We start from the raw sequence: 25,460 nt of genomic DNA on the forward strand, positions 1-25,460 counted from the left end.
CTAAAAAGCAGCATTCCCCAAGAGAGGATGGCTTTCACTTCAGCAGTAATAAATTCATGAACTTCTTTGAGGAAAAGATCATGATTATTAGAAAGCAAATTACAGACTCCTCTTTAAATCTGCGTATTCCTTCAAAGCTCAGTTGTCCTGAGTCTGCACAACTCTGCCAGGACCTAGGATCAAGAGAGACACTCAAATGTTTTAGTACTATATCTCTTGACACAATGATGAAAATAATCATGGCCTCTAAAACTTCAAGCTGCATACTGGACCCTATTCCAACTAAACTACTGAAAGAGCTGCTTCCTGTGCTTGGCCATCCTATGTTGAACATAATAAGTGGCTCTCTATCCACCGGATGTGTACCAAAGTCACTAAAAGTGGCAGTAATAAAGCCTATATTGAATCTTCCATTTCTCTCAAATTTTTTAGAAAAGGCTGTTGCACAGCAACTCACTGCCTTCCTGAAGACAAACAATGTATACAAAATGATTCAGTCTGGTTTTAGACCCCATCAGAGCACTGAGACTGCACTTGTGAAGGTGGTAAATGACCTTTTAATGGCATCAGACCGAGGCTCTGCATCTGTCCTTGTGCTCCTAGACCTTAGTGCTGCTTTTGATACCATCGATCACCACATTCTTTTGGAGAGATTGGAAACCCAAATTGGTCTGCACGGACAAGTTCTGGCCTGGTTTAGATCTTATCCATCGGAAAGATATCAGTTTGTCTCTGTGAATGGTTTGTCCTCTGATAAATCAACTGTAAATTTCAGTGTTCCTCAAGGTTCCGTTTTAGGACCACTATTGTTTTCACTATATATTTTACCTCTTGGGAATGTCATTCGAAAACATAATGTTAACTTTCACTGCTATGCGGATGACACACAGCTGTACATTTCAATGAAACATGGTGAAGCCCCAAAATTGCCCTCGCTAGAAGCCTGTGTTTCAGACATAAGGAAGTGGATGGCTGCAAACTTTCTACTTTTAAACTCGGACAAAACAGAGATGCTTGTTCTAGGTCCCAAGAAAGAAAGAGATCTTCTGTTGAATCTGACAGTTAATCTTAATGGTTGTACAGTCGTCTCAAATAAAACTGTGAAGGACCTTGGCGTTACTCTGGACCCTGATCTCTCTTTTGATGAACATATCAAGACTGTTTCAAGGACAGCTTTTTTTCCATCTACATAACATTGCAAAAATCAGAAACTTTCTGTCCAAAAATGATGCAGAAAAATTAATCCATGCTTTTGTTACTTCTAGGTTAGAATACTGCAATGCTCTACTTTCCGGCTACCCGGATAAAGCACTAAATAAACTTCAGTTAGTGCTAAATACGACTGCTAGAATCCTGACTAGAACCAACACATTTGATCATATTACTCCAGTGCTAGCCTCCCTACACTGGCTTCCTGTCTGGGCAAGGGCTGATTTCAAGGTTTTACTGCTAACCTACAAAGCATTACATGGGCTTGCTCCTACCTATCTCTCTGATTTGGTCCTGCCGTACATACCTACACGTACGCTATGGTCACAAGACGCAGGCCTCCTAATTGTCCCTAGAATTTCTAAGCAAACAGCTGGAGGCAGGGCTTTCTCCTATAGAGATCAATTTTTATGGAATGGTCTGCCTACCCATGTGAGAGACGAAAACTCGGTCTCAACATTTAAGTCTTTACTGAAGACTCATCTCTTCAGTGGGTCATATGATTGAGTGTAGTCTGGCCCAGGAGTGTGAAGGTGAACGGAAAGGCTCTGGAGCAACGAACCGCCCTTGCTGTCTCTGCCTGGCCGGTTCCCCTCTTTCCACTGGGATTCTCTGCCTCTAACCCTATTACAGGGGCTGAGTCACTGGCTTACTGGTGCTCTTTCATGCCGTCCCTAGGAGGGGTGCGTCACTTGAGTGTGTTGAGTCACTGATATGATCTTCTTGTCTGGGTTGGCAGCCCCCCCTGGGTTGTGCCATCTTTGTGGGCTATACTCGGCCTTGTCTCAGGATGGTAAGTTGGTGGTTGAAGATATCCCTCTAGTGGTGTGGGGGCTATGCTTGGGCAAAGTGGGTGGGGTTATATCCTTCCTGTTTGGCCCTGTCCGGAGGTATCATCAGCATACCAGCATACAGTGCCTTGCGAAAGTATTCGGCCCCCTTGAACTTTGCGACCTTTTGCCACATTTCAGGCTTCAAACATAAAGATATAAAACTGTATTTTTTTGTGAAGAATCAACAACAAGTGGGACACAATCATGAAGTGGAACGACATTTATTGGATATTTCAAACATTTTTAACAAATCAAAAACTGAAAAATTGGGCGTGCAAAATTATTCAGCCCCCTTAAGTTAATACTTTGTAGCGCCACCTTTTGCTGCGATTACAGCTGTAAGTCGCTTGGGGTATGTCTCTATCAGTTTTGCACATCGAGAGACTGACATTTTTCCCATTCCGCCTTGCAAAACAGCTCAAGCTCAGTGAGGTTGGATGGAGAGCATTTGTGAACAGCAGTTTTCAGTTATTTCCACAGATTCTCGATTGGATTCAGGTCTGGACTTTGACTTGGCCATTCTAACACCTGGATATGTTTATTTTTGAACCATTCCATTGTAGATTTTGCTTTATGTTTTGGATCATTGTCTTGTTGGAAGACAAATCTCCGTCCCAGTCTCAGGTCTTTTGCAGACTCCATCAGGTTTTCTTCCAGAATGGTCCTGTATTTGGCTCCAACCATCTTCCCATCAATTTTAACCATCTTCCCTGTCCCTGCTGAAGAAAAGCAGGCCCAAACCATGATGCTGCCACCACCATGTTTGACAGTGGGGATGGTGTGTTCAGCTGTGTTGCTTTTACGCCAAACATAACGTCTTGCATTGTTGCCAAAAAGTTCAATTTTGGTTTCATCTGACCAGAGCACCTTCTTCCACATGTTTGGTGTGTCTCCCAGGTGGCTTGTGGCAAACTTTAAACAACACTTTTTATGGATATCTTTAAGAAATGGCTTTCTTCTTGCCACTCTTCCATAAAGGCCAGATTTGTGCAATATACGACTGATTGTTGTCCTATGGACAGAGTCTCCCACCTCAGCTGTAGATCTCTGCAGTTCATCCAGAGTGATCATGGGCCTCTTGGCTGCATCTCTGATCAGTTTTCTCCTTGTATGAGCTGAAAGTTTAGAGGGACGGCCAGGTCTTGGTAGATTTGCAGTGGTCTGATACTCCTTCCATTTCAATATTAGCGCTTGCACAGTGCTCCTTGGGATGTTTAAAGCTTGGGAAATCTTTTTGTATCCAAATCCGGCTTTAAACTTCTTTACAACAGTATCTCGGACCTGCCTGGTGTGTTCCTTGTTCTTCATGATGCTCTCTGCGCTTTTAACGGACCTCTGAGACTATCACAGTGCAGGTGCATTTATACGGAGACTTGATTACACACAGGTGGATTGTATTTATCATCATTAGTCATTTAGGTCAACATTGGATCATTCAGAGATCCTCACTGAACTTCTGGAGAGAGTTTGCTGCACTGAAAGTAAAGGGGCTGAATAATTTTGCACGCCCAATTTTTCAGTTTTTGATTTGTTAACAAAGTTTGAAATATCCAATAAATGTCGTTCCACTTCATGATTGTGTCCCACTTGTTGTTGATTCTTCACAAAAAAATACAGTTTTATATCTTTATGTTTGAAGCCTGAAATGGGGCAAACGGTCGCAAAGTTCAAGGGGGCCGAATACTTTCGCAAGGCACTGTATGCTGCAGTAGTTTATGTGTCGGGGGGCTAGGGTCAGTTTTTTATATCTGGAGTACTTCTCCTGTCCTATCCGGTGTCCTGTGTCAATGTAAGTATGCTCTCTCTAATTCTCTCTTTCTCTCTTTCTTTCTTTCTCTCTCTTGGAGGACCTGAGCCCTAGGACCATGCCTCAGGACTACCTGGCTTGATGACTCTTTGCTGTCCCCAGTCCACCTGGCCGTGCTGCTGCTCCAGTTTCAACTGTTCTGCCTGTGATTATTATTATTTGACCATGCTGGTCATTTATGAACATTTGAACATCTTGGCCATGTTCTGTTATAATCTCCACCCGGCACAGCTGGGTACAGAAGAGGACTGGCCCACCCCACATAGCCTGGTTCCTCTCTAGGTTTCTTCCTAGGTTTTGGCCTTTCTAGGGAGTTTTTCCTAGCCACCGTGCTTCTACACCTGCATTGCTTGCTGTTTGGGGTTTTAGGCTGGGTTTCTGTACAGCACTTTGAGATATCAGCTGTTGTATGAAGGGCTATATAAATACATTTGATTTGATTTGATAAGACACTAACAGCTTACAGACATTAGGCAATTAAGGTCCCAGTTAGGAAAATCTAGTACACTAAAGAAGCCTTTCTATTGACTCTGAAAAACATCAAAAGAAAGATGCCCAAGGTCGCTCATCTGTGTGAACGTGCCTTAGGCATGCTGCAAAGAGGCACGAGGACTGCAGATGTGGCCAGTGCAATACATTGCAATGTCCATACTGTGAGACGCCTAAGACAGGGAGACATGACGGACAGCTGATCATCCTCGCAGTTGCAGACCACGTGTAATAACACCTGCACAGGATCGGTACATCCAAACATCACACCTGCGGGACGGGTACAGGATGGCAAGAACAACTGCCCAAGTTACACCAGGAACGCACAATCCCTCCATCAGTGCTCAGACTGTCCGCAATAGGCTGAGAGAGATGGACTGAGGGCTTGTAGGCCTGTTGTAAGGCAGGTCCTCACCAGACATCACCGGCAACAATGTCGCCTATGGCCCCAAACCCACCGTCGCTGGACAAGACAGGACTGGCAAAAAGTGCTCTTCACTGACGAGTCGCGGTTTTGTCTCACCAGGGGTGATGGTCGGATTCGCGTTTATCGTCGAAGTAATGAGCGTTACACCGAGGCCTGTTCTCTGGAGCGGGATCAATTTGGAGGTGGAGGGTCCGACATTGTTTGGGGTGGTGTGTCACAGCATCATCGGACTGAGCTTGTTGCCATTGCAGGCAATCTCAATGCTTTGCGTTACAGGGAAGACATCCTCCACCCTCATGTGGTATACTTCCTGCAGGCTCATCCTGACATGACCTTCCAGCATGACAATGCCACCAGACATATTGCTTGTTCTGTGCCCGGTTTTCTGCAAGACAGGAATGTCAGTGTTTTGCCATGGCCAGCGAAGAGCCCGGATCTCAATCCCATTGAGCACGTCCGGGACCTGTTGGATCAGAGGGTGAGGGCTAGGGCCATTTCCCATTGAGCACGGGAACTTGCAGGTGCCTTGGTGGAAGAGTGGGGTAACATCTCACAGCAAGAACTGGCAAATCTGGTGCAGTCCATGAGGAGATGCACTGCAGTACTTAATGCAGCTGGTGGCCACACCAGATACTGACTGTTACATTTGATTTTGACCCCCCCCTTTGTTCAGGGACACATTAGTCAATTTCTGTTCGTCATATGCCTGTGAAACTTGTTCAGTTTATGTCTCAGTTGTTGAATCTTATGTTCATACAAATATTTACACATGTTAAGTTTGCTGAAACTAAACGCAGTTGACGGTGAGAGGACGTTGCTTTTTTTGCTGAGTTTATGTACTTTATACATATTTATATATTATATATACAGTATATATGTAGTATATATGTTTTTCACTGTAACCGCCAACCACGGGAAGACCCAGGAGCCCTCTCTCAATGAGCGTATACAGCCAGCTGCTGCCATTCTGCTAATCATCAGAAGAGGGGAGGAGAGGAGGTAGGGGGCTGATATGGGTCACTGGGGGGCTGCCTTGATTGGGTAACTTATTCATTTAAAATATATATAAAAAACTTTATAGTAATACATGACACTGGTCAGTTGTGTGAGTCAGGAGCTTGACCCAAGCCCATATGGTGCCTAAGTAACAAAAATAGTAAATTAACAATTACGTAATTTTTACAATTATTATAATTTATGCTGGGCGGAGGGGTAGGAAAAAAATAAAAAACGAAGCTCCAGGGCCTATTATTTCTTAGTCCGGTCCTGCACACTGTGTAAGGAACGCCCCGAATTGCAGTGTTCTCAGGTTTCAGGCCTTTTGGGCGGGTTTTAACTTGGCATTCATTCGTATAGTTGAGCTAGAACCTGGAAAGCCAGCCCGACCGTCAGCCGTCACGTTTCCTGTGCTCACAGTCCGCAGAAATAGAGTAATTGGGGAGCTGTAGCTACTCTTGTATCCGGGAGATACCTCTGTTTTAACGCAAGAAAACTCAGCCTCGTCCAGATTTCAGGTATATCCGTCTTTCACATGCTATTTTCTCTGGTTGCATTATATTTAGCGCTAAATGTTCAAAGATGACTGGGAATGGCTATCGTTCGTTAACGACGTGCGACAGCATGCCACGGAAGAGATGCGCAAAAGGGAGGGGTAGCTGGCTAACGTTAGCTAGCCAGTTAGCTAAATTATTTCCAGAAAGTGTTGTAGGTTTGTGTTACGACTCATTGAGGTCAATACTTTTCAGAAAGTGTTTGCATTTTCTTGTTTTGGTAGTGCTGTTTTTGCTGTCAGTCATTAGCTAACTAATGGGAATTGCTCACCACCACACCAAAGAAGTTGACATACTAGCTAACGGTTAGTTAGTTAGCTGGCTGGTTGGCTAGTTAGTGTTCTTGCTGTGTGGGGTGACACGGCCACAAGTCGCTGCCAGTGTCTTCTTGAGCAAGTTTCGCTAATTGATTTGTGGGCTGTGGTGTTCAAGCTTAAAATCATTATCACCTTGTACGACAATGGCTTTCTTTCTAAATTCATATGGCGTGACACAGGATTTATTTTAGCCATATAATTTAAGCCACAAGTAAGTTGTCTGACTTTAATCGGGGTCACAAGATCTCCAGCCTTTTTCCATTTATGCCATTTGACATGTATTCCTTTAACTCATTGACGTGAGTGTTAGCCAAAATGATAGCCACCCCACCCCTTCTCTAATATTTGGACAGGTATAGCTGCTGGTCTATACTAGGCCAACATCACCTGCTCTTATTTTGAATCACTGCTGAGGTGGCCTTGTCAACAGCGTTCTCTGATCTTTGCAGAGGGGGGTCTTACTCCATACGTTACCTTTTGCGATTTGTTGTTTTCACATCTCTCAAAATATTTACTACAGCATTCAAGTGTCAACTCCAGGGACATGCATGTGTTTTAATCAGTTATTCCAACAGGAGATGTGGTATCTGGGATCACTTGCTTTTACAGCAGTAGACTTGATCAAGGTGAATGCACTATGTAGTTTACAGTGCTGTACGGTGAGACCCAAGGGATGTTAGGTTGTGTTATTCTTGGCTGGTGATTGTTTTCCTAGGTTGGCCAAAGAGGAGGATGCCAATCTCGGTCCCCCAAGGAGGACTGCAGAGTAGAAGCTGGATCTACAGGTGTAAAGGCTGTCTTGGTCAGTTGTCCCAAGTGAAATAGAATATTCTCTCCAGGGGTCCAAAACGTTTTAATGATTCTGTAGCAGCAGCACTCTGTCTCAGTGTTTTTAGTGAAGCGCCAGAGTCTCCTTTGCACCGCTCTCATACCCACCTGATAAGCAAGATTACCTTTTACCTCCATTCCTCCAAAAATGGGTATCAGGTTTTTCCATGGTGGTGCTTTAGTGAATACAGTTGTTGCACACCAGTCACCAGGGATTTCTTGATGGCTTTTTATGTCCTTACTCTACAGTTGAAGTTTCTCTTTGTGACACCTGTTATCAAGTAGTTTATTTGGTTTATAATAAGCACACACGCATACAGTAGGCCTATATATATAATGTGAGGGAAGATGGCACTGCATGCCACAACTGCCTTGCCGCTTGGGCAGAGACACTGTCTCTGTTTGACAAGCTCACAGCTGTCACAGACTTGACACAGGCTGTTATTTACTGCATATAACCGATCTGCTCTGCCGCATTGACCTGAGAGAACCTATCCTGCACGTAAAAATGGCGCTCTGATCAGTGCTGTACAGTACCCGTATGCAAACAAATTGGTTTAAGTGTGCAGATGAACTCGAGGGATGCCTCTGGCACTGACGGTGGAACGCTGTTTCTGTCTGAACTCGGAATCAAATATGCTTCCCAAAAATAACATGGTCGCTGTGGTGAAACATTTATTTAGATGTATCCATGTAAACGGGATTATTAGGGTAATCGTTATTCTTACAAAGCATGTAAACGTTTTCATCAAACTATTATATTAATCTAACTAGCCACAATAATCACATTGTGTGCATGTAACCATACTTACTCACTGTTGGACAGAAGTGTTTTTGTGCGAGGTTTGAGTGTTAAGTGTTTAATGATCTTGGTGGGTGATATCTGTTTTGAATAAGATATAACATTATCTTCTGTGTCAATCATTAACCAGTTATCTGTCTGAATAGCGTGATGTATCAACAGTAGCATGCCATCCACCCGGCCACTATCACTCAGATAAGACTAGTAAAAAAAAAAAATAATGGGCGTATTTAAACTCTTGAGTTTTAAAGATGCACTATGTAACTTTTTGGGCGATCTGACCAAATTCACGTATGTGCACGAGTTCTATGCTTCCTGTTCTGAAGTTTAGTTTTTGCGTGTCTTCCTTTTGGTTTTGTACACATGCTTCAAACAACTGACTATACAATATTTTTGGTTATGGAAAATATATCTCTCAGCAGTTTCGACAATACAATCATTCTCTACACAATGACTGCTTGTTTTGTCACAAACTGAATGTAGGCAAACTACTAGAATTTTAGCAACCAGGAAACGGCAGTGCGACTTCCGCATAGTGCATCTTTAAGTCAGGCTCATATCTGGTTAACCGGATAGTAGTGATGCAATTTGATGTTGTGTAGAGAGAATTTCAATTGACTTTACTGGATCTTTGCCAGGAGTGCTCAACTCTGCTCTATAGACCTTTCAGTAGATTGTGTGAATGAGAAGCAACTTTCATGAGAAAATAAAGTTTTAACCGTTAACCAGGTGTTATAGTAAAACACGTCAGCTCTGGTCTTCATTTTGACTTTTTTTTTGCTAAAGTGATATATTTTGGTCTTTTTAGTAGTAAATCTAGCTGTTTGTTGTTCAACTTTACCATTGAAATCCCGATGTAGACTAGAGGCACTTTGAGAAGTTGTCTCTATGTCATCTCAAGGGAGGGGTTCAGTATGAAATACACTCCCTTCTAGATGTGCTGGGTGGCACCAACTCAAGGCTTACTATAAACGCAGGTGACAGCGCACCTTATTTGACAATGGTCTTGCTGAGTAGTGTGCAAATATATTTAGCATGATGCTTCCTTGACTAGACTACTGACGGTACACAAAATTCAAAAGGCATTAAGGCCTAGTTTCATACACCTGTGCTTTTTTTTAAGAAGGAAAAAAATACATTTAGGCAATAAGGATTGTACGTTTTTATATTTGTAGCTACATTCATAACAATAAATAAATGACCATGGTGTTCATGTCAAAATGCCATACAACTCTCCTTCCGTGGCCTCCAATTGCTCTTAAATACAAGTAATACTAAATGCATGCTCTTCAACCGATTGCTGCCTGCACCTGCCTGCCTGTCCAAAATCACTACTCTGGACGGCTCTGACTTAGAATACGTGGACAACTACAAATACCCAGGTGTCTGGTTAGACTGTAAACTCTCCTTCCAGACCCACATCAAACATCTACAATCCAAAGTTAAATCTAGAATTGGCTTCCTATTTTGCAACAAAGCATCCTTCACTCATGCTGCCAAACATACCCTTGTAAAACTGACCATCCTACCAATCCTTGACTTCGACGATGTCATTTACAAAATAGCCTCCAATACCCTACTCAACAAATTTGATGCAGTCTATCACAGTGCAATCTGTTTTGTCACCAAAGCCCCATATACTAACCACCATTGCGACCTGTACGCTCTCGTTGGCTGGCCCTCGCTTCATACTCGTCGCCAAACCCACTACTCGTCGCCAAACCCACTGGCTCCATGTCATCTACAAGACCCTGCTAGGTAAAGTCCCCCCGTATCTCAGCTCGCTGGTCACCATAGCATCACCCACCTGTAGCACGCGCTCCAGCAGGTATATCTCTCTGGTCACCCCCAAGACCAATTCTTTCTTTGGCCGCCTCTCCTTCCAGTTCTCTGCTGCCAATGACTGGAACGAACTACAAAAATCTCTGAAACTGGAAACACTTATCTCCCTCACTAGCTTTAAGCACCAACTGTCAGAGCAGCTCACAGATTATTGCACCTGTAGATAGCCCATCTATAATTTAGCCCAAACTACCTCTTTCCCTACTGTATTTATTTAATTTATTTTGCTCCTTTGCACCCCATTATTTTTATTTCTACTTTGCACATTCTTCCATTGCAAATCTACCATTCCAGTGTTTTACTTGCTATATTGTATTTACTTTGCCACCATGGCCTTTTTTTTTGCCTTTACCTCCCTTATCTCACCTCATTTACTCACATCGTATATAGACTTGTTTGTACTGTATTATTGACTGTATGTTTGTTTCACTCCATGTGTCACACTCTGTTGTTGTATGTGTTGAACTGCTTTGCTTTATCTTGGCCAGGTCGCAATTGTAAATGAGAACTTGTTCTCAACTTCCCTACCTGGTTAAATAAAGGTGAAATAAAACTCATTGTATTGTTTACCCATCTGCTATGACTGATTGGTGGCGTAGTCTGCTGAAACAGTTGGCTCAATGGTTGTGAGATCTGCATGTGGGATTAGAAATCTTTATTTGCCTTACAATATTCATCCCGTGCCCACACACACACACACACACACACTTCTAATTCTGAAAAGTGAGAGTGGTCGCCCTGGTAGTAGTTGTAGGTTTTTATACAGTACCCAAGACCAGTCTGAGTTAATTTGAGCATTGAAAAAGAGCTACTGTGTAAATACTGCAGTAAGGGTTGGGTTAAATTGAGCCCCTAATCATCATTATTGCACTTTTTTCCCCTCCAACACTGCAATAAATGTGATTTAATTTGTATTTTTATTTTATTGTGCTCCATGGGGGATTCAAATTTACATCGCAATTGGCAATAATGTCAGGAACTCTGGCGTCTTACTAATTTGAGCTAATGGTGCAGATATATTTGCTCGCCATGCACAATTTTATTAGAGCGTATGCTTTAGTGAGAAAGTGTTGATCAGGTACAACAACGTTTACCCACCCCCAAAATGAATTCTTGTGAGCAATCCCCCCCCACCCAATGTTTTTTGAAGGGGTTAGGCAAAGGCTGATATTGGAGTTGAGAGTTAACCTTTAAGTAGAGCTCTTGAGCCCGTCGCTCATCTTAATGCCTGTGTGGATTAGACGGGATAAGAGTTAGTTACAACGGTGGCGAGGCTGAGTAAGATACAGGATATGGGTGCATTTTGTAGATAGAGAAGTTTTTGTGTCTTAACTGGGGTCGGTGTTACTGGTGAAATTCTGTCCCGCTAGTCGGTAGGTACTACAATAACTATGCTAACTATGATGTAAATCTTCCATAGGTTGAGGAGGGTTGGAGCACACCTGACAAAATGGTGACCATTCCGGAATACTATGAGGGGAAGAATGTGCTTATCACGGGGGCAACAGGCTTCATGGGAAAGGTCCTGCTGGAGAAGCTGCTGCGGTCTTGCCCTGGAATCAAAGCTGCGTATGTTCTGGTCCGGCACAAAGCAGGGCACGCTCCCCAGGCCCGCATCGCTGACATGATCAACTGCAAGGTGAGCAGAGCTGGAGAAGGATAAAGGTCTAATGGGGCGAGCCAAAAGAGGATGTCTGTGGGGTGATGGATCATACGTTCTTGACCGTTTGTTACTGGAGATCTAAAACCCATCAATGCAGTAACACTAAAAATAACAAGTTGGAAGAAAAACATATGAGAACAACACGATAAAGTAAATAAGCATACTATATACAGGGTCAGTTCCAGGACCATATTTACAATGTGCTGGGATACTGGAGTGGTAGTTGGTTATGTAAGGTGACATCGGGTATGTGAGTGGGTATGTTTGTGTAGTCAGTGTAAATGAATGTGCATATTATGTTCGTGAGCAAATAACGGAGTGTGTGTATTGAAGTATCAGTGTGTGTAGTGTGAGTGCAAAGAATAAAACATAAAGGTCAACTCAATCCATGCAGCCATTTTGTTAGCTATTTATCAGTCTTATGGAAGGGGAATAGAAGACTTGATGTACCGCACGCCATGCGGAAGCGGAGAGAACAGTGTAAGTTGTGGGTGGTTGACGTCTTAAACGATTTTCCGGGCCTTCCCTGTACCCCGCCTGGATAGCTGGGAGCTTGACCCCAGTGACGTAGTCTTAACTAAAGGGATTGCTTTCTTGGAGCGCTTTCAAACCAAAACACATCACTCCACCAACACATTGCTGTCATTAAAAAAACATTGAGTATGTTAATTTTGATCCTCTTATTGGCAGTGAAAGTACCATGATTTGAGTATTACATTTTTTTGCCAACTGTTGCAGCTGTTTGTATTTCAGCTTTTTGACAGGGTACGAGATGAGCAGCCAGACTTTGCTGAAAAGATAGTGGCTGTTAACAGTGACCTCACCCTGCCAGAGCTGGACCTGAGCACAGAGGACCAGGAAACGCTTGCTGACTGCATCAACGTAGTCTTCCACTGTGCTGCAACCATCCGATTCAACGAGCCTCTCAAGTGAGCCATTGTTTCTCTCCTAATGCTACTCCCCAGAGCTTTGCTGGCCAATTCTGCAAGCTCAGATTTTTCTACAGGGAGATCTTGTCACTTGCTTCACCTGCAGAGAAATGACTCGCTTCCTTTTAGTACTTAAAGTGTAGGTTATCATTCTAGAAGTATTTCTAACCCTTCTTGTGTACCTGCCCATTGGTTTTTAATATTTTTCATGTTTTATGTGACTTTTTTTCTTCCTTCTCAGAGATGCTATGCAGCTGAATGTTCTAGCCACCCAGAAGATGGTGGCTCTGGCCCACAGAATGAAGCACTTGGAGGTGTTTCTTCACGTGTCCACAGCCTATGCCAACTGTGACCGGACGCTCATTGAGGAAGTGGTTTATCCACCTCCTGTTGACTACAAGAAGCTCATCGACAGCCTGGAGTGAGTCCAAGAAATGTGACTTGTTTTTCATAACCCTTCCCATTGCGGACTTGTTACCTTGAAGTTATTTGCAGATTGGTAGAAACGGAAGCCATTTATTATTTTTATTTCACTAGGCAAGTCATTTAAGAACAAATTCTCATTTTCAATGACGGTATTATTAAGATGAATGTCAGTAATACTATATACCAAGAGATTATAGTAATTTACAGATAGGCATGTTTGACTAATGCATAAGCTTGGAATTTCTCAAGGGTTCCTCAATGCCGCTTCATGGACTGAAACTTCGTACCAACACAGAGAGCGTCTCTGATTTGAAACTTAATTCAGTTTGGTTACTGATTGAATGGCACTCATTTGTAAACTATTTAATAAGGACATTTGCTTTACTCAGAATGTTAGGTGGGACTTCTGACTTCTCTTGAAGGTGGCCCAATATGTAACCCATGGACAAAACGGTCACCAGTTGTGTAAAAGTTATTGTTCTTTTGTAATGTTTCCACCCTTAAGTATTATGAAAGGCATGTCAGAATCTCTTCAGAGATTTATGTGGGTGGGGCAGTTTTAAGGGAAGTTAATCTCTGAAATATGTGTTTGGTCATTGGCAGAACTGCAATATAACTGACCTTTTGTGTGGATCTTCCAGTTTTTTTTTTTTTCTACAAAGCAAAGTAGTTTTTTAAAAACGTTTTTGCTGTCATTATTAGGATTTATTTTTAAACAATTCAGTGTAAAATGAACTTTAAATGACTAAATCCAGATTAAAATTATGTAGAAAAGATAATGGACTGATATATTTTTTAAATAATCATCTTTGATGACCAAAATATAAGCTAGGCAGTCAGGGAGAAACTAAAATTCAAAACATGCATTCGGGAGAATTTGTGTCATGAAATAGGACCTCCATTGATTTAGTGATGTTTGAGTCACTCAGATAGCATAAGCCATGGCAAAATGTGTGGAACTGCAGGAAATAGCTTTAAAACGGCAACATTTTGTCACTGGCCAACAGGAGGGTCTCTAAAATTGTTCTTCGGCGACTGCACCATTGGTCACTCCCATGGCCACACCCACCATCTAAGCTCAAATTTTATCCAGAAAAAAAACCTGACTTCATTGTGTTTTCATATTGGTTAGGTGGATGGATGAGAAACTGGTCTCAGCGATGACCCCAGGGCTGATTGGAAAAAGGCCCAACACGTACACCTACACCAAGGCCATGGCTGAGTACCTGGTCCAGCAGGAGTGTGGAAACCTCAACGTGGCCATCATCAGGCCCTCTATAGTAGGGGCCAGTTGGAAAGAGCCCTTCCCAGTGAGTGTTCTCATGTACTGAGCAGGCTGTCTTTTAAACGGTAGCTACTGTAACTGACCGTAGTAATTTAACTCTGTATACTGGTCATAACATGTTTTCACTCTTCTTAGGGCTGGATTGATAATTTCAATGGACCTAGTGGAATATTCATTGCAGTAAGTAATGGAGAAAAAAAAGTGTGCCGAGTTCTCTTCTCTTATGTAAAATGATCAGAGATCGGACCGCGATCATGACCACGTCAACATTGTGGCTACTCATTATAACCTGAGAAAGCACTTTCCGATGACCTAGTAATGAACCGGACACTTCTCTGCCCGATATAGGCAGGAAAGGGGATCCTGCGCACCATGAGAGCATCCAACAACGCAGTGGCTGACCTGGTGCCTGTGGATGTGGTCATCAATACCACACTGGCTGCCGCCTGGTACTCTGGCTCCCAGAGACACACCAGGTCAGTCGCGCGCGCGCGCACACTGGAGCTGGACGAATGATATGATTATGAAATGCAAATATTCCTTCCGGTTTCTATTTTGTCCCTTTTTGTGTCCACAGGCCTAAGAGCATATTGGTGTACAATTGCACGACGGGTGGCATCAACCCGTTCCACTGGGGTGAAGTTGGTATGAACCGCTTTCCTTATCTTACACCCGGAGTATATTTGGATATTTGTTCTCAGATGGTCTAACAAAGCAGAATGATAAATTATGATTATCAGTTTTGCTTCTGAGGGCACACCCACTCTTATAACTGTAGTGAGTGTGAGCAGGTTTTGGTTTACTCACACACTCTTTGGGGTATTAAACTCCCTGGATTAGTGTTTACTGTACATATTCTAGGTAAGCCCTCATTGTAAATAAGAGTTTTCTTAACTGACTTGCCTAGTTAAATTTAAAAATGAATACATCTGAATGCTAGCCATCTGAGAAAGATCAACATTGTGCCAGGTTTAAAGGAAATTGGTGAAACAAATAACATGACTCATATGCTTGAATGAAAGTGTATCAGTCATAAATCCAATATTTGTTTAGTGCACTAAAGATGGATGGTATTTTCATAGTGCCATTTTGTATAGTTCCCTTTTCAGATGCTAACCCGGTGCGTTTGTTGTAGTAAATGTCAAATATATTTGGTCGATATTTGCTACTCATTTACCATTGATTGTGGTGCTGCTTAAATATTTCAGGTGAAATCACTTGTTTTTTTGTAGCATTGCTTTTCTCCATTCATTAGGCTAACTTTGAAGTCTAGATTTGTGGTGTTACGTAATCTTCCCAGACTCCTGCAATAACTTGTACGGTTAAATAATAATAATGGTTCAAAAGCACTTCAAAGATATATTGTCTAAACTGAAGATCTGGCTTTGTTGCTGCTTTGTTGTATGCTTGCCGCTTAGCTTTTTCTCTCTACTTTGGAGAAATGAGTTGTGCCAACAATTCACCCTGTTGAACCTTTTCTCCTAGAGTACCATGTAATATCCACTTTCAAGAGGAACCCCCTCGAGCAGGCCTTCAGACGGCCCAATGTAAATCTCACAACCAATCACCTTATCAATCAGTACTGGATCGCTGTAAGCCACAAGGCACCAGCCTTCCTTTATGATCTCTGCCTCAGGATGACAGGAAGAGAGCCCAGGTAAATGACGCCCCGCTCGGTCACACCCATCTTCCTCCACTCCCCCCCCCGCGTTCTCGCTCAGTGTAGCCCAATGTGTACTGTACCTGTGACGTGATGCTTCTGTCCAGTGTCATGGGGGTAAGGGTGCATAAGCCACCCATATACCATTAGGGCTGGGTTCTGCACTCTTACCCCTCTCGGTGTTACCTCGACCATGTCCTGGCATTGAATGTCCTTGTTAAAGGGCTCCTCCCTCCTGTGATGTCATATTCTCTCTGCAGAGTACTGTATAAACATGACCTTCAAGACCAACCCCTTAGAGCAGGCTTTCAGGCGCCCCAATGTTAACCTGCGGTCCAACCCCTTTACCAATCAGTACTGGACCACAGTGAGTCACACTCTACCCGCCCTGCTGTATGACGTGTATCTCAGGGCCACGGGTCAGAAGCCCCGGTAAGGTCTACTACAGTGCCCGTGCCCTCTCAACCCCCTCTCCCCTCCACCACTGGGTGCTGGTTGTGTGGCATGGTGGGTGGGGAGGAAGCAACGCCTGGCTGTTTGCTCGACTTCGTGGACTCGGCTGGCTGCTGACAGGCTTCTGTGTCGTCATGACAAGCATGGGTTCCTGTCCAAAGCATGCTGCAATAATGTTTGAGTTATTTTATTTTGTCGCCCTTTTTGTTTGACCTTTCTGCCTGTTACTGCATTTGTACTTTTTTGATGCAGTTGGAACTATTTGGCTTTGGAAGTCATTTTTTTTAATGATTGTGGAATTACCTCCCTTTTTTATTTTTGTCGCCATTTTTTGTTTTTCCTGAGCCATGCCGTTAAGTCCGGTGTTTTCCCAAATTAGGGGTTGTGTGAGAGACTCTGAAATAAAAAACAATCGTGCATGGTTTGTAGAACCTGAGCTTACTGACCGCTAGATGCGGTTCTATTTTCTTCTTACAAATCTGCGTCTCTCTTGAAAGATTTAAGCTACAAAATAATGACCCCATCACTGAAGGATAAGACTCCGGAACACGTATGTGTCTTCTGTTACCCTCTCCAATGCCCACAAGTCGTGCATTACTCATTAGAAGAGTGGACAAGGCACGAAGTCAGACTGGGGGGGGAGGGCATTATTAATGTTCTTTTCAACACAGATTATCATACAAAATGATTGCCTAATTTATCTTCTAAACTTCCTGATGCATTTCAGTCCCTTCAAACCATACTTTCAAAAGTACTGTCAGACCGGTTTTGTAATAACTGTCATAGCCCCAGTAAATAAAATACATTTTAAAAAGTTAACATTAGCCTTTGATTACATCACACTTTTTTTTTTTTTTTACATGGTGGGGTTGCAGATAGGAAAAAAAATATACAATCAAAATTGGGTCTCAGGCCAGAAAGTTTGGGAACCCTAGCATTAAGTCTTCTGAAGTGACCTGGGATTGATCGGTCCTCATTCTTGTTCTCTACTCTTCAATAATCTCTCCAAATGAGAGGAACCAGTGAACTAGTTGTCCTTTATTAATTGGCCCATCAACACTTCTATTCCTGGTGGTCCTATTCCTGGGCTTCATGAAGCACATTGTGGGCAGAATGAAATGCACTGGCAGAAATTGATACGCTCAGAAGCCAAGGGCATATTGAATTAAAATGTATCAGTGAGTTGAGTGGGCCTACTCATAAACCCCACCTTTTTATGCATTTCATTATGCATCCAGACCACGGTTCAGTCTAAATCAAGTTTTTGTTACATGATAGACAGTATTGATCCTCATTGTAAAGCAGAAACATTTCAGCAATAATAAACTTCTGGTAACACATCTCAATTAGTGAAAATGTAACATTTTTGGTTGTCTGAAATGCATTTGGATTAGTATTCAACACTTTCTATGGGTGAAGTGAATAGATGGGTGTCTCACCCACTGAAAAACTAATACCTTTTTAATGTTTGTCTTTCGAAATGGTCCACCATGCATGTTTTGTCACCTTCCTCTTGGAACACAATGTATCATAGAGGGGGAATCTGAGCTCTGATTACAAGCATGGTTGCTTTTGATACAATTTGGCATGGCCATTAATCCTCAATCCAGTTTGTTCATGAAACTTTCAACTACAATTAGTACATGTTTTCCTAATGACGACAATGTAATTGGTGCACGTTTTAAAACCTTAAGCTACTGGCAGTCAGACCATGTTCAGGTGCCCTCAAAGATTGGACAAGCCCTCCATTTACATTGTGTTCAACATGCAGTACATTCAGTAAGTATTCAGACCCCTTGAGATTGTTACGTTACAGCCCTATTCTATAATGGATTTTTTTAAAAATGTATCTTCGGTCTCCACACTACCCCCTAATGACAAAGCAAAATCAAGTTTAGAAAATGTTGCTAATGTATAAAAAAACATAACCGATCAGATTTACATAAGTATTCAGTACTTTGTTGAAGCCCCTTTGGCGGCGGTTACAACCTCGAGCTTTCTTGGGAATCAAATGTATTTATAAAGCCCATACATCAGCTGATGTCAAAGTGCTGTACAGAAACTTGGCCTAAAACCTCAAACAGCAAGCAATGCAGGTGTAGAAGCACGGTAGGACGCTACAAGCTTGGCACGCCTGTATTTGGAGAGTTTCTCCCATTCTTCTCTGCAGATCCTCTCAAGCTCTGTCAGGGTGGATGGGGAGCGTCGCTGCACAGTTATTTTCAGGTCTCTCCAGAGATGTTCGATCAGGTTTAAGTCCAGGTTCTGTCCTTGAGAGGCCCAACCATTCAGAGACTTGTCCTGTAGCCATTCCTGCGTTGCTTAGGGTCATTGTCTGTTGGAAGGTGAACCTTTGCCCCAGTCTGAGGTCCTTAGTGCTCCAGAGCGCTTTCATCAAGGATTTCTCTGTACTTTGCTCTGTTCATCTTTCCCTCGATCCTGACAAGTCTTCCAGTCCTTGCCACTGAAAAACATCCCCACAGCATGATGGTGCCGCCACCATGCTTCACCTTAGGAATGGTGCCAGGTTTCCTCCAGACCTGATGCTTGGCATTCAGGCCAAAGAGTTCAATCTTGGTTTCATCAGACCAGAGAATCTTGTTTGAGTCCTTTAGGTGTCTTTTGGGTTGACTTCTGTCTGGCCACTGTCATAAAGACCTGATTGGTGGAGTTTGCGATGAGACTCGAAATTGAGCTCAGGTGCATCCTGTTTCCATTGATCATCCTTGAGATGTTTCTACAACTTGATTGGAGTCCACCTGCAGAGATGGGCGAACCTTCCAGAAGGACAACCCATCTCCACAGAGGAACTCTGGAGCTCTGTCAGTGACCATCGGGTTCTTGGTCACCTCCCTGACCAAGGCCCTTCTCCCACAATTGCTCAGTTTGTCCGGGCGGACAGCTCTAGGAAGTGTCTTGGTGGTGCCAAACTTCCATTAAAAAAAAAAAAGAATGAACGGAGGCCACTGTGTTCTTGGGGACCTTCAATGCTGCAGAGTTATTGGTACCCTTTCCCAGAGCTGTGCTTTGACACAATCCTGTCTCCGAGCTCTACAGACAATTCCTTCAACCTAATGGCTTGGTTTTTGCTCTGACATGCACTGTCAACTGTGGGACCTTGTATAGACAGGTGTGCCTTTTTCAAATCATGTCCAATCAATTGAATTTACCGCAGGTGGACTCCAATCAAGTTGTAGAAACATCTCAAGGATGATCAATGGAAACAGGATGCACCTGAGCTCAATTTCGAGTCTCATAGCAAAGGATCTGAACATTTATGCAATAAGGTATTTCTGTGTTATATTTTGTATACATTTGACAAATGTATAAAATATTATTTTCACTTTGTCCTTATGGGGTGTTGTTGTATAGATTGAGGATCAAAAATCTATTTTATTACATTTTATAATGAGGCTTGTAACAAAATGAGGAAAATGTCCACGATCTGAATAGTTTCTGAATGCATCGTATGTGTCAACCTAACAATACTCAACCCAATGGAGACTGGTATGAGTTAGTGTAAATGAGCGTATAATGCTCGTATGCTTACTCTTACCGGTGTTCTATTTTTCTATTCTAGATTGTGCTGGATTTATACAGTTCTTTATTTTAAAGCTGTGAAGTGTGCAAGGGTCAGATGATTGCAAATCTACGTTTCATCTGTAGCGTTGACATACCCTAATCATTACTTTGGTAATGAATTGGCTTAGAGGGCACTTTTACCCTGTACAAAAATACTTTGAATAGGTAATTCTCATCTGTCGTTCCATCTTGTCTGCTTAACAGACCTCAATCCCCCTGGTCTGTCCCTCTCCACGTCATAATCCGAATCCAGTTGGCTGGGGTGACTTTCCAGCAGTTGGATATTAAAGCTCAGTGCCCGTAAGGGTAAAAGACGGCACTGTGCTGTCAGCTCTGTGCCATCTCCCCTTCTACCTCCTTAATACCTGTCTCTTCCTTGTTGCCATGGCGACCACCACTCCACGGCAGGATGATGAAGACCATCACACGGCTGCACAAGGCCATGATGGTGCTGGAGTACTTCACCAGTCATTCGTGGGTGTGGAACACGGACAATGTCACCATGCTGATGAATCAGATGGGCACTGATGACAAGAGGGTACGCTTTACGCCCACCCACCAGTCACTGGCGCACACATACACTTGTAGGATGCACACACATACTTGTAGGACCCACACATACATGCATTGGTAGGACACACACACACTTGTAGTGTGGCAGACACAGAAATGCTATTGAACAAATGGAGTATGTTTGCATTTGTAGTCTGAGCACAATTGAATAATTCAGCTTGGTTTTAAATGGAGTCATTGTGTTGGATAGTCAGGGCCTGGCTGAAATGTACAGTGGATGTACACTCGGTGGACAGTTAGATTGGTGTACCTAACAGTTCACGACAATGTTTGAGTCACGTGACCGCGGCTTACTATATAAAGCAGGAAGACCGGTATCGAGGCATTTTGTTACCGTTAAAATGAGGGACCTAGGTGACTGAGTGTGGTATGGTTCAGTATCACAGAAACAAGTGTCTAGGGTTTACTGAGAATGGTGCCGGTGTCTGACCCTGTACTGGATGGATATACCTAATAAACTGTCCACCGAGGATGTTGGTCCAACACACCAAGTTTGACACTTGAAGTTGTACTTTTTGTGTCAAATCTTCCTTGGTTCAACAAAACTTGCTCAATGCCCATCCTTACAGTATCAATTCCCTTTATTTGTTTGTCTAGATGTTCAACTTTGACGTGCGACAACTCAACTGGGCAGAGTACATGGAGAACTACTGCATGGGGACAAAGAAGTATGTCCTGAACGAGGCTGAGTCGGGTCTGCCAGCCGCACGCAAACACCTCAACAAGTAAGAGTAATGTCTCTACCTGCACATGTTATGTAACACAACTATCCTCTTATTGACAATTCCCAAGTGATCTTGAATATTTAATTGTAATGGCATTGACTTCGTGTTATTTTTCATTCTTTGATGCACACGCTTTTGTTTCCGAGGGTTAGCTGTTTGTTCACCAGCCCGCAAAGGGTAATAACCTATCCTCAACTGCCTGACTGTGTTAAAGACCAACACTTTACATGTTGCATTTGTTTTTGTTCAGTATAGATACATGCAGGTTTTCTTATGTCTGTTGCCCGTGAAGACTAAATGAACCCTTGCTCACCAGGATGTCATAAATTATAGAATGAATGCTTCAATCTAGTTGACATTGGTCAAGTTTTCTGTCATCTCTGCTTCTTTCATGGAACAAAGACTTGGACCGTGGAGAAAAGGCAATTACTATAAATATTTTCTGAGCAAAATGTTCAAATGACATCAGTTTGACCGGTTGTAAGGAAATAGAAAGGTGTGAAACCGACCCAACGTGTTTCTGATAAGATTTTAGTTAGACTTGGACATGTATTTTATTCTGCAGGAGTTGAGAGGTTATAGACCTACTGTCAGTATCCATTTTACCCATCTGAATACAGGATACAGTTCCCTTGACATGCCATAGGCCTATTTTAAGTCCCGGTCTAGTTACTGTGGAATTTGTATATCGCCTCTCAATCATCATACGCTACATAGGCACTGCCTTCATCCTCTTTTACCACTTCATCAAATCTTTCCCAAACATTACTTTTCTAGCGCCCCTTCTCCTTATTTTCAACTTTCTATTTTGCAGCTTTTCTCTTACTGTGTTAAACATTGTACTTTTTGCCTCCGTGGATCGACGTTAACGTTTTCTGCCCATTCCCAAAAGCGTTTGGTGACTTCATCGCCAAAGAATAAAAGCAAAACCTCGATGTAGCCTATAGATTTTTAAAAAATGGTGCTATAATTGTACATTTATGGATTATTTTTTGGGGGGTGTGTTTTTCTCTTTATTCAACCCGACCGCCAAACACCCGCCCTTCAGCCACGGAATATTTCATGACCCTAAAACCATGCATTACTAGCCCATATCTTTCTGCTTTTCTGGATCACCAGCAAAATATTTCCCTGGTATCCTCTGTTCTTCTAAAAGTAACGGGTAAAGTTCTACTTAAATGTCCTATTCCTTCCGTGAATGCCTGTTCACATGCAAGCTACCCAGGACATGTCATGTTTTTTTCAGGTTGAGGAACATCCGCTATACGTTCAACACGGTCCTGGTCGTGTTCATCTGGCGAGTGTTCATCGCGCGGTCCCAGATGGGCAGAAACATCTGGTACTTTGTCGTCAGCCTCTGCTTCAAGTTCCTGTCCTACTTCCGAGCGTCCAGCACCATGAAATACTGAGGCCACATGGCGTGTTCACCCTGAACCTATCCACCCTCTCTCCCTCCTGCCCGGCCCGCCTGCGGACAGCTATGCATTGGACAATGCTCTTCAAACCCTGGGACTATTTTCAGTCACATCAAAGGGAGCCTTCAGGATTTTGGCAATGACGCCCTTTATCTACTTCCCTAGAGTCAGATGAACTTGTGGATATCATTTTTTTTATGTCTCTGCGTGCAGTTTGAAGGAAGTTGATAACTAGTGTTGACTGGAAGGCTGGTAACTGCTAGCAACGCGAGTAGATGCCATACACTTTGTCATTGCGCTAACGCTAGTTAGGGTTGGCTGGTGAAACTACAGCTTACTTCCTTCATCCTGGATGCAGAGACTTATAAATTTGTATCCATGAGTTCATCTGACTCTGGGGAAGTAGAAAAAGGGCTTCATTGCCAAAATCCTGAAGGCTCCCTTTGATGCGACTGACATACCATTCATCCTACTGTATGTGATGTGTCCCCTTCCCTCTGCAGTGTGTTCCCTGGTGTGGGAGGTAGTACTGCATTCAACTGTGATGTAGTAAGCATGAATCCAACCAGACCCCAGGTCCTGTGACGCTCCCCTTGCACAGTGATGGTCAGACAGAATTGTCATCGATTTTTCTCGGTTGGTTGTCATGGTCATTGAGCTCTGCTTTGCTGACTGCCCCAGGGTGGTCAGGCGGTGGCTTTGACTAACGGTTTAGATTTTCTTGCTTGAATAGGGATGAAGGCACCCATGTGCTCTATGCTTGCTGGTGGCAATGACTAATTCCCAATGACATGATCAAGCACAAGTTAGATGGTAATGAGATGGCATTTTTTTACTGTGCCTAAAAGGTTTTGATTATCTTGCATCAGCTGTCCTTGCAGAGCTCGCTTTTTTATTTTTTTCTCTCCCTATGTTGCATTTAAGCCATTTCTGACTGGACTGTCTGCTTATGATTTCTGACCCAAATACCTCATCTCATGTAGCTCAGAACAGGCAACTGCTCAGAGGACTTGATGCTGGGGTCATCTGCTGTTCTTTACATTGGTTTTTTACTGAGAACAGCTTTTAGGCAAAGCTGCGCTGATCTATTTAAGTGTTTCCCCATGTTGCACAATGTCATGGGCATTTTACTGCCTGGAATTCAAGCTTTGATTACGGCTTTGCGTCACGTTTTGCCTGTTTTCTAGTTTGGGATACTCCATGCATGGGAGAGAACTCTCCTCTTCCAACCCTAAACTCCTTTTATCTTTGTCTTGCTATAACTCTCAAAGGTGGTCTTTATCCAATGTTGGCCTGGGTAGGTTGTGCACATGGGACATTTTTAAATGTTTGTACCTCTCCCTTTTTTAAATGTTTTCTTGTACATATTGTCTAAGATGTCAGACTGACAGCGCACTTTGTGGTTGTACATTGTATGTGTCCATTTGCCATATAGTTACTTATACCTACAAAACTCTATTTAGATCGACTTCAAATCTGACTTACAAAGTATTTTTATGCTATTAAAATGTTTCATGGCTTTTTATTTACTAAAGAAAAAAGCTTGAGGAAACTAATTCAACTGAACCTACTTCAGCTGCTGTATACCATTTTACATCCGTGATTTATTGCATCATGTTGGAAACTGTTGTCAGTTCTTTTTAAGTGTACAATGTTTCTGAATGTAGTAGTTAACACAGCTTGACTCATTGCACAGCTCACTAAAAAGCTACCTATGATTCCTGAATCCAAATTAAGTTGATACTGTAGTGGCTTGTATTTGAATATCAATGAACAAGTTGTCATGTCCATTGTAATAACTGTTTTGAGCAGCACATGTTGAATGGCATCCTTGCTTTTGTCGTCCCTTTTTTTCCTTGTGGTGTTGGATTTGAAGAATTTAGTGTGTAACAGTTGTTTATTTCTGCTATGTGGCTTTGCTATTCGTACTGTAGTATTGTTACACTTGTGAAGCCATGGAACAGCAAATTCGGGGTTTATGAACTTGCAGTGCCAGTGGTGAAGTAAGAGAGTGGAGCAGACCCTCTACTACTTCAGATTGTTAGGGATCCATGTTACTGGGTCATTCTAATGGTCTTTATATTGCACATCTCTAACATTTACATTCGTTCTGGTTTTACAGCATATCACAATGCCCATCTGGACTGACATATGATTTAACATATTCCTCTTGCCTTTTGTCTGCCTGCCAAATCTTTGTCTTTTGTTGTCCTTTTCCCTCTTATAATTTTACAATGTAGTCTTGCAGAAAGAACTGTCCTATAAACCAATTTGTTTGCCATGACCCTCACTGAAGTCTCCCGAGGATGCGCTCTACAGTTTGAGGGTTTTAAAGTAATTGCCACTGTAAATGTAAAAATAATAATCAATGGGTGCCTTTTGTTTGTAAGCCAAAAAGAAGGAATAAACTGTTAAATCCTCTGTGCGGGAAGTTTTGTTCTTGAAGCTCAGTATTTTATGTTGTTGGGTGGAAAAATAACTCCCCATTAACATGGCTTTGATCGTACAAGATTTTTCTCACTCCAATGATCACTCCTTGGTAGAGAAGAGCTGGTAATACTGCTTGAGCATTCCAGTAATGCCTTCGGTTTAAGTACCAGGTACAATCAGCAGGGATGGGCAACTTTGATGGGGTGGGGGCCACA

The 25,460-nt window shown here is 42.7% G+C and overlaps 1 protein-coding gene across 4 annotated transcripts; it reads left to right on the plus strand.

Moving 5' to 3' along the window:
* Nucleotides 1–5,857: 5,857 nt before the first annotated feature.
* Nucleotides 5,858–25,236, plus strand: LOC110523812 (fatty acyl-CoA reductase 1). 4 transcript variants are annotated; one of them, XR_016495362.1, is made up of 13 exons: nucleotides 5,858–6,279; nucleotides 11,525–11,743; nucleotides 12,521–12,696; nucleotides 12,938–13,117; nucleotides 14,255–14,432; nucleotides 14,543–14,587; nucleotides 14,756–14,883; nucleotides 14,985–15,052; nucleotides 15,893–16,064; nucleotides 16,328–16,499; nucleotides 20,511–20,640; nucleotides 21,273–21,400; nucleotides 22,647–25,236. XR_016495362.1 is itself a non-coding variant. In XM_021602851.3 (12 exons), the coding sequence occupies exons 2-12, from the start codon at nucleotides 11,555–11,557 to the stop codon at nucleotides 22,807–22,809; spliced, it is 1,557 nt and encodes a 518-aa protein (XP_021458526.1). In that variant the 5' UTR covers nucleotides 5,858–6,279; nucleotides 11,525–11,554; the 3' UTR covers nucleotides 22,810–25,236. The 4 variants fall into 4 exon arrangements, 2 of the variants coding, with proteins under 2 accessions (XP_021458526.1, XP_021458544.1); XM_021602851.3 differs by lacking the exon at nucleotides 16,328–16,499; XM_021602869.3 differs by lacking the exon at nucleotides 15,893–16,064.
* Nucleotides 25,237–25,460: the final 224 nt, after the last annotated feature.

This window comes from Oncorhynchus mykiss, chromosome 1, assembly GCF_057628025.1.
Source record: "Oncorhynchus mykiss isolate SJ-2025 chromosome 1, ASM5762802v1, whole genome shotgun sequence".
In the NCBI taxonomy this organism is placed as follows: domain Eukaryota; kingdom Metazoa; phylum Chordata; class Actinopteri; order Salmoniformes; family Salmonidae; genus Oncorhynchus; species Oncorhynchus mykiss.

What these genes read in the sequence shown, in the direction of transcription:
- LOC110523812 (XM_021602851.3), top strand. Translation starts at nt 11,555, where the DNA reads ATGGTGACCATTCCGGAATACTATGAGGGGAAGAATGTGCTTATCACG. An exon ending in TGGGCACTGATGACAAGAGG is followed by an intron (nt 20,641 to 21,272) that starts GTACGCTTTACG and finishes TTGTTTGTCTAG; the next exon opens with ATGTTCAACTTTGACGTGCG. An exon ending in GCACGCAAACACCTCAACAA is followed by an intron (nt 21,401 to 22,646) that starts GTAAGAGTAATG and finishes TGTTTTTTTCAG; the next exon opens with GTTGAGGAACATCCGCTATA.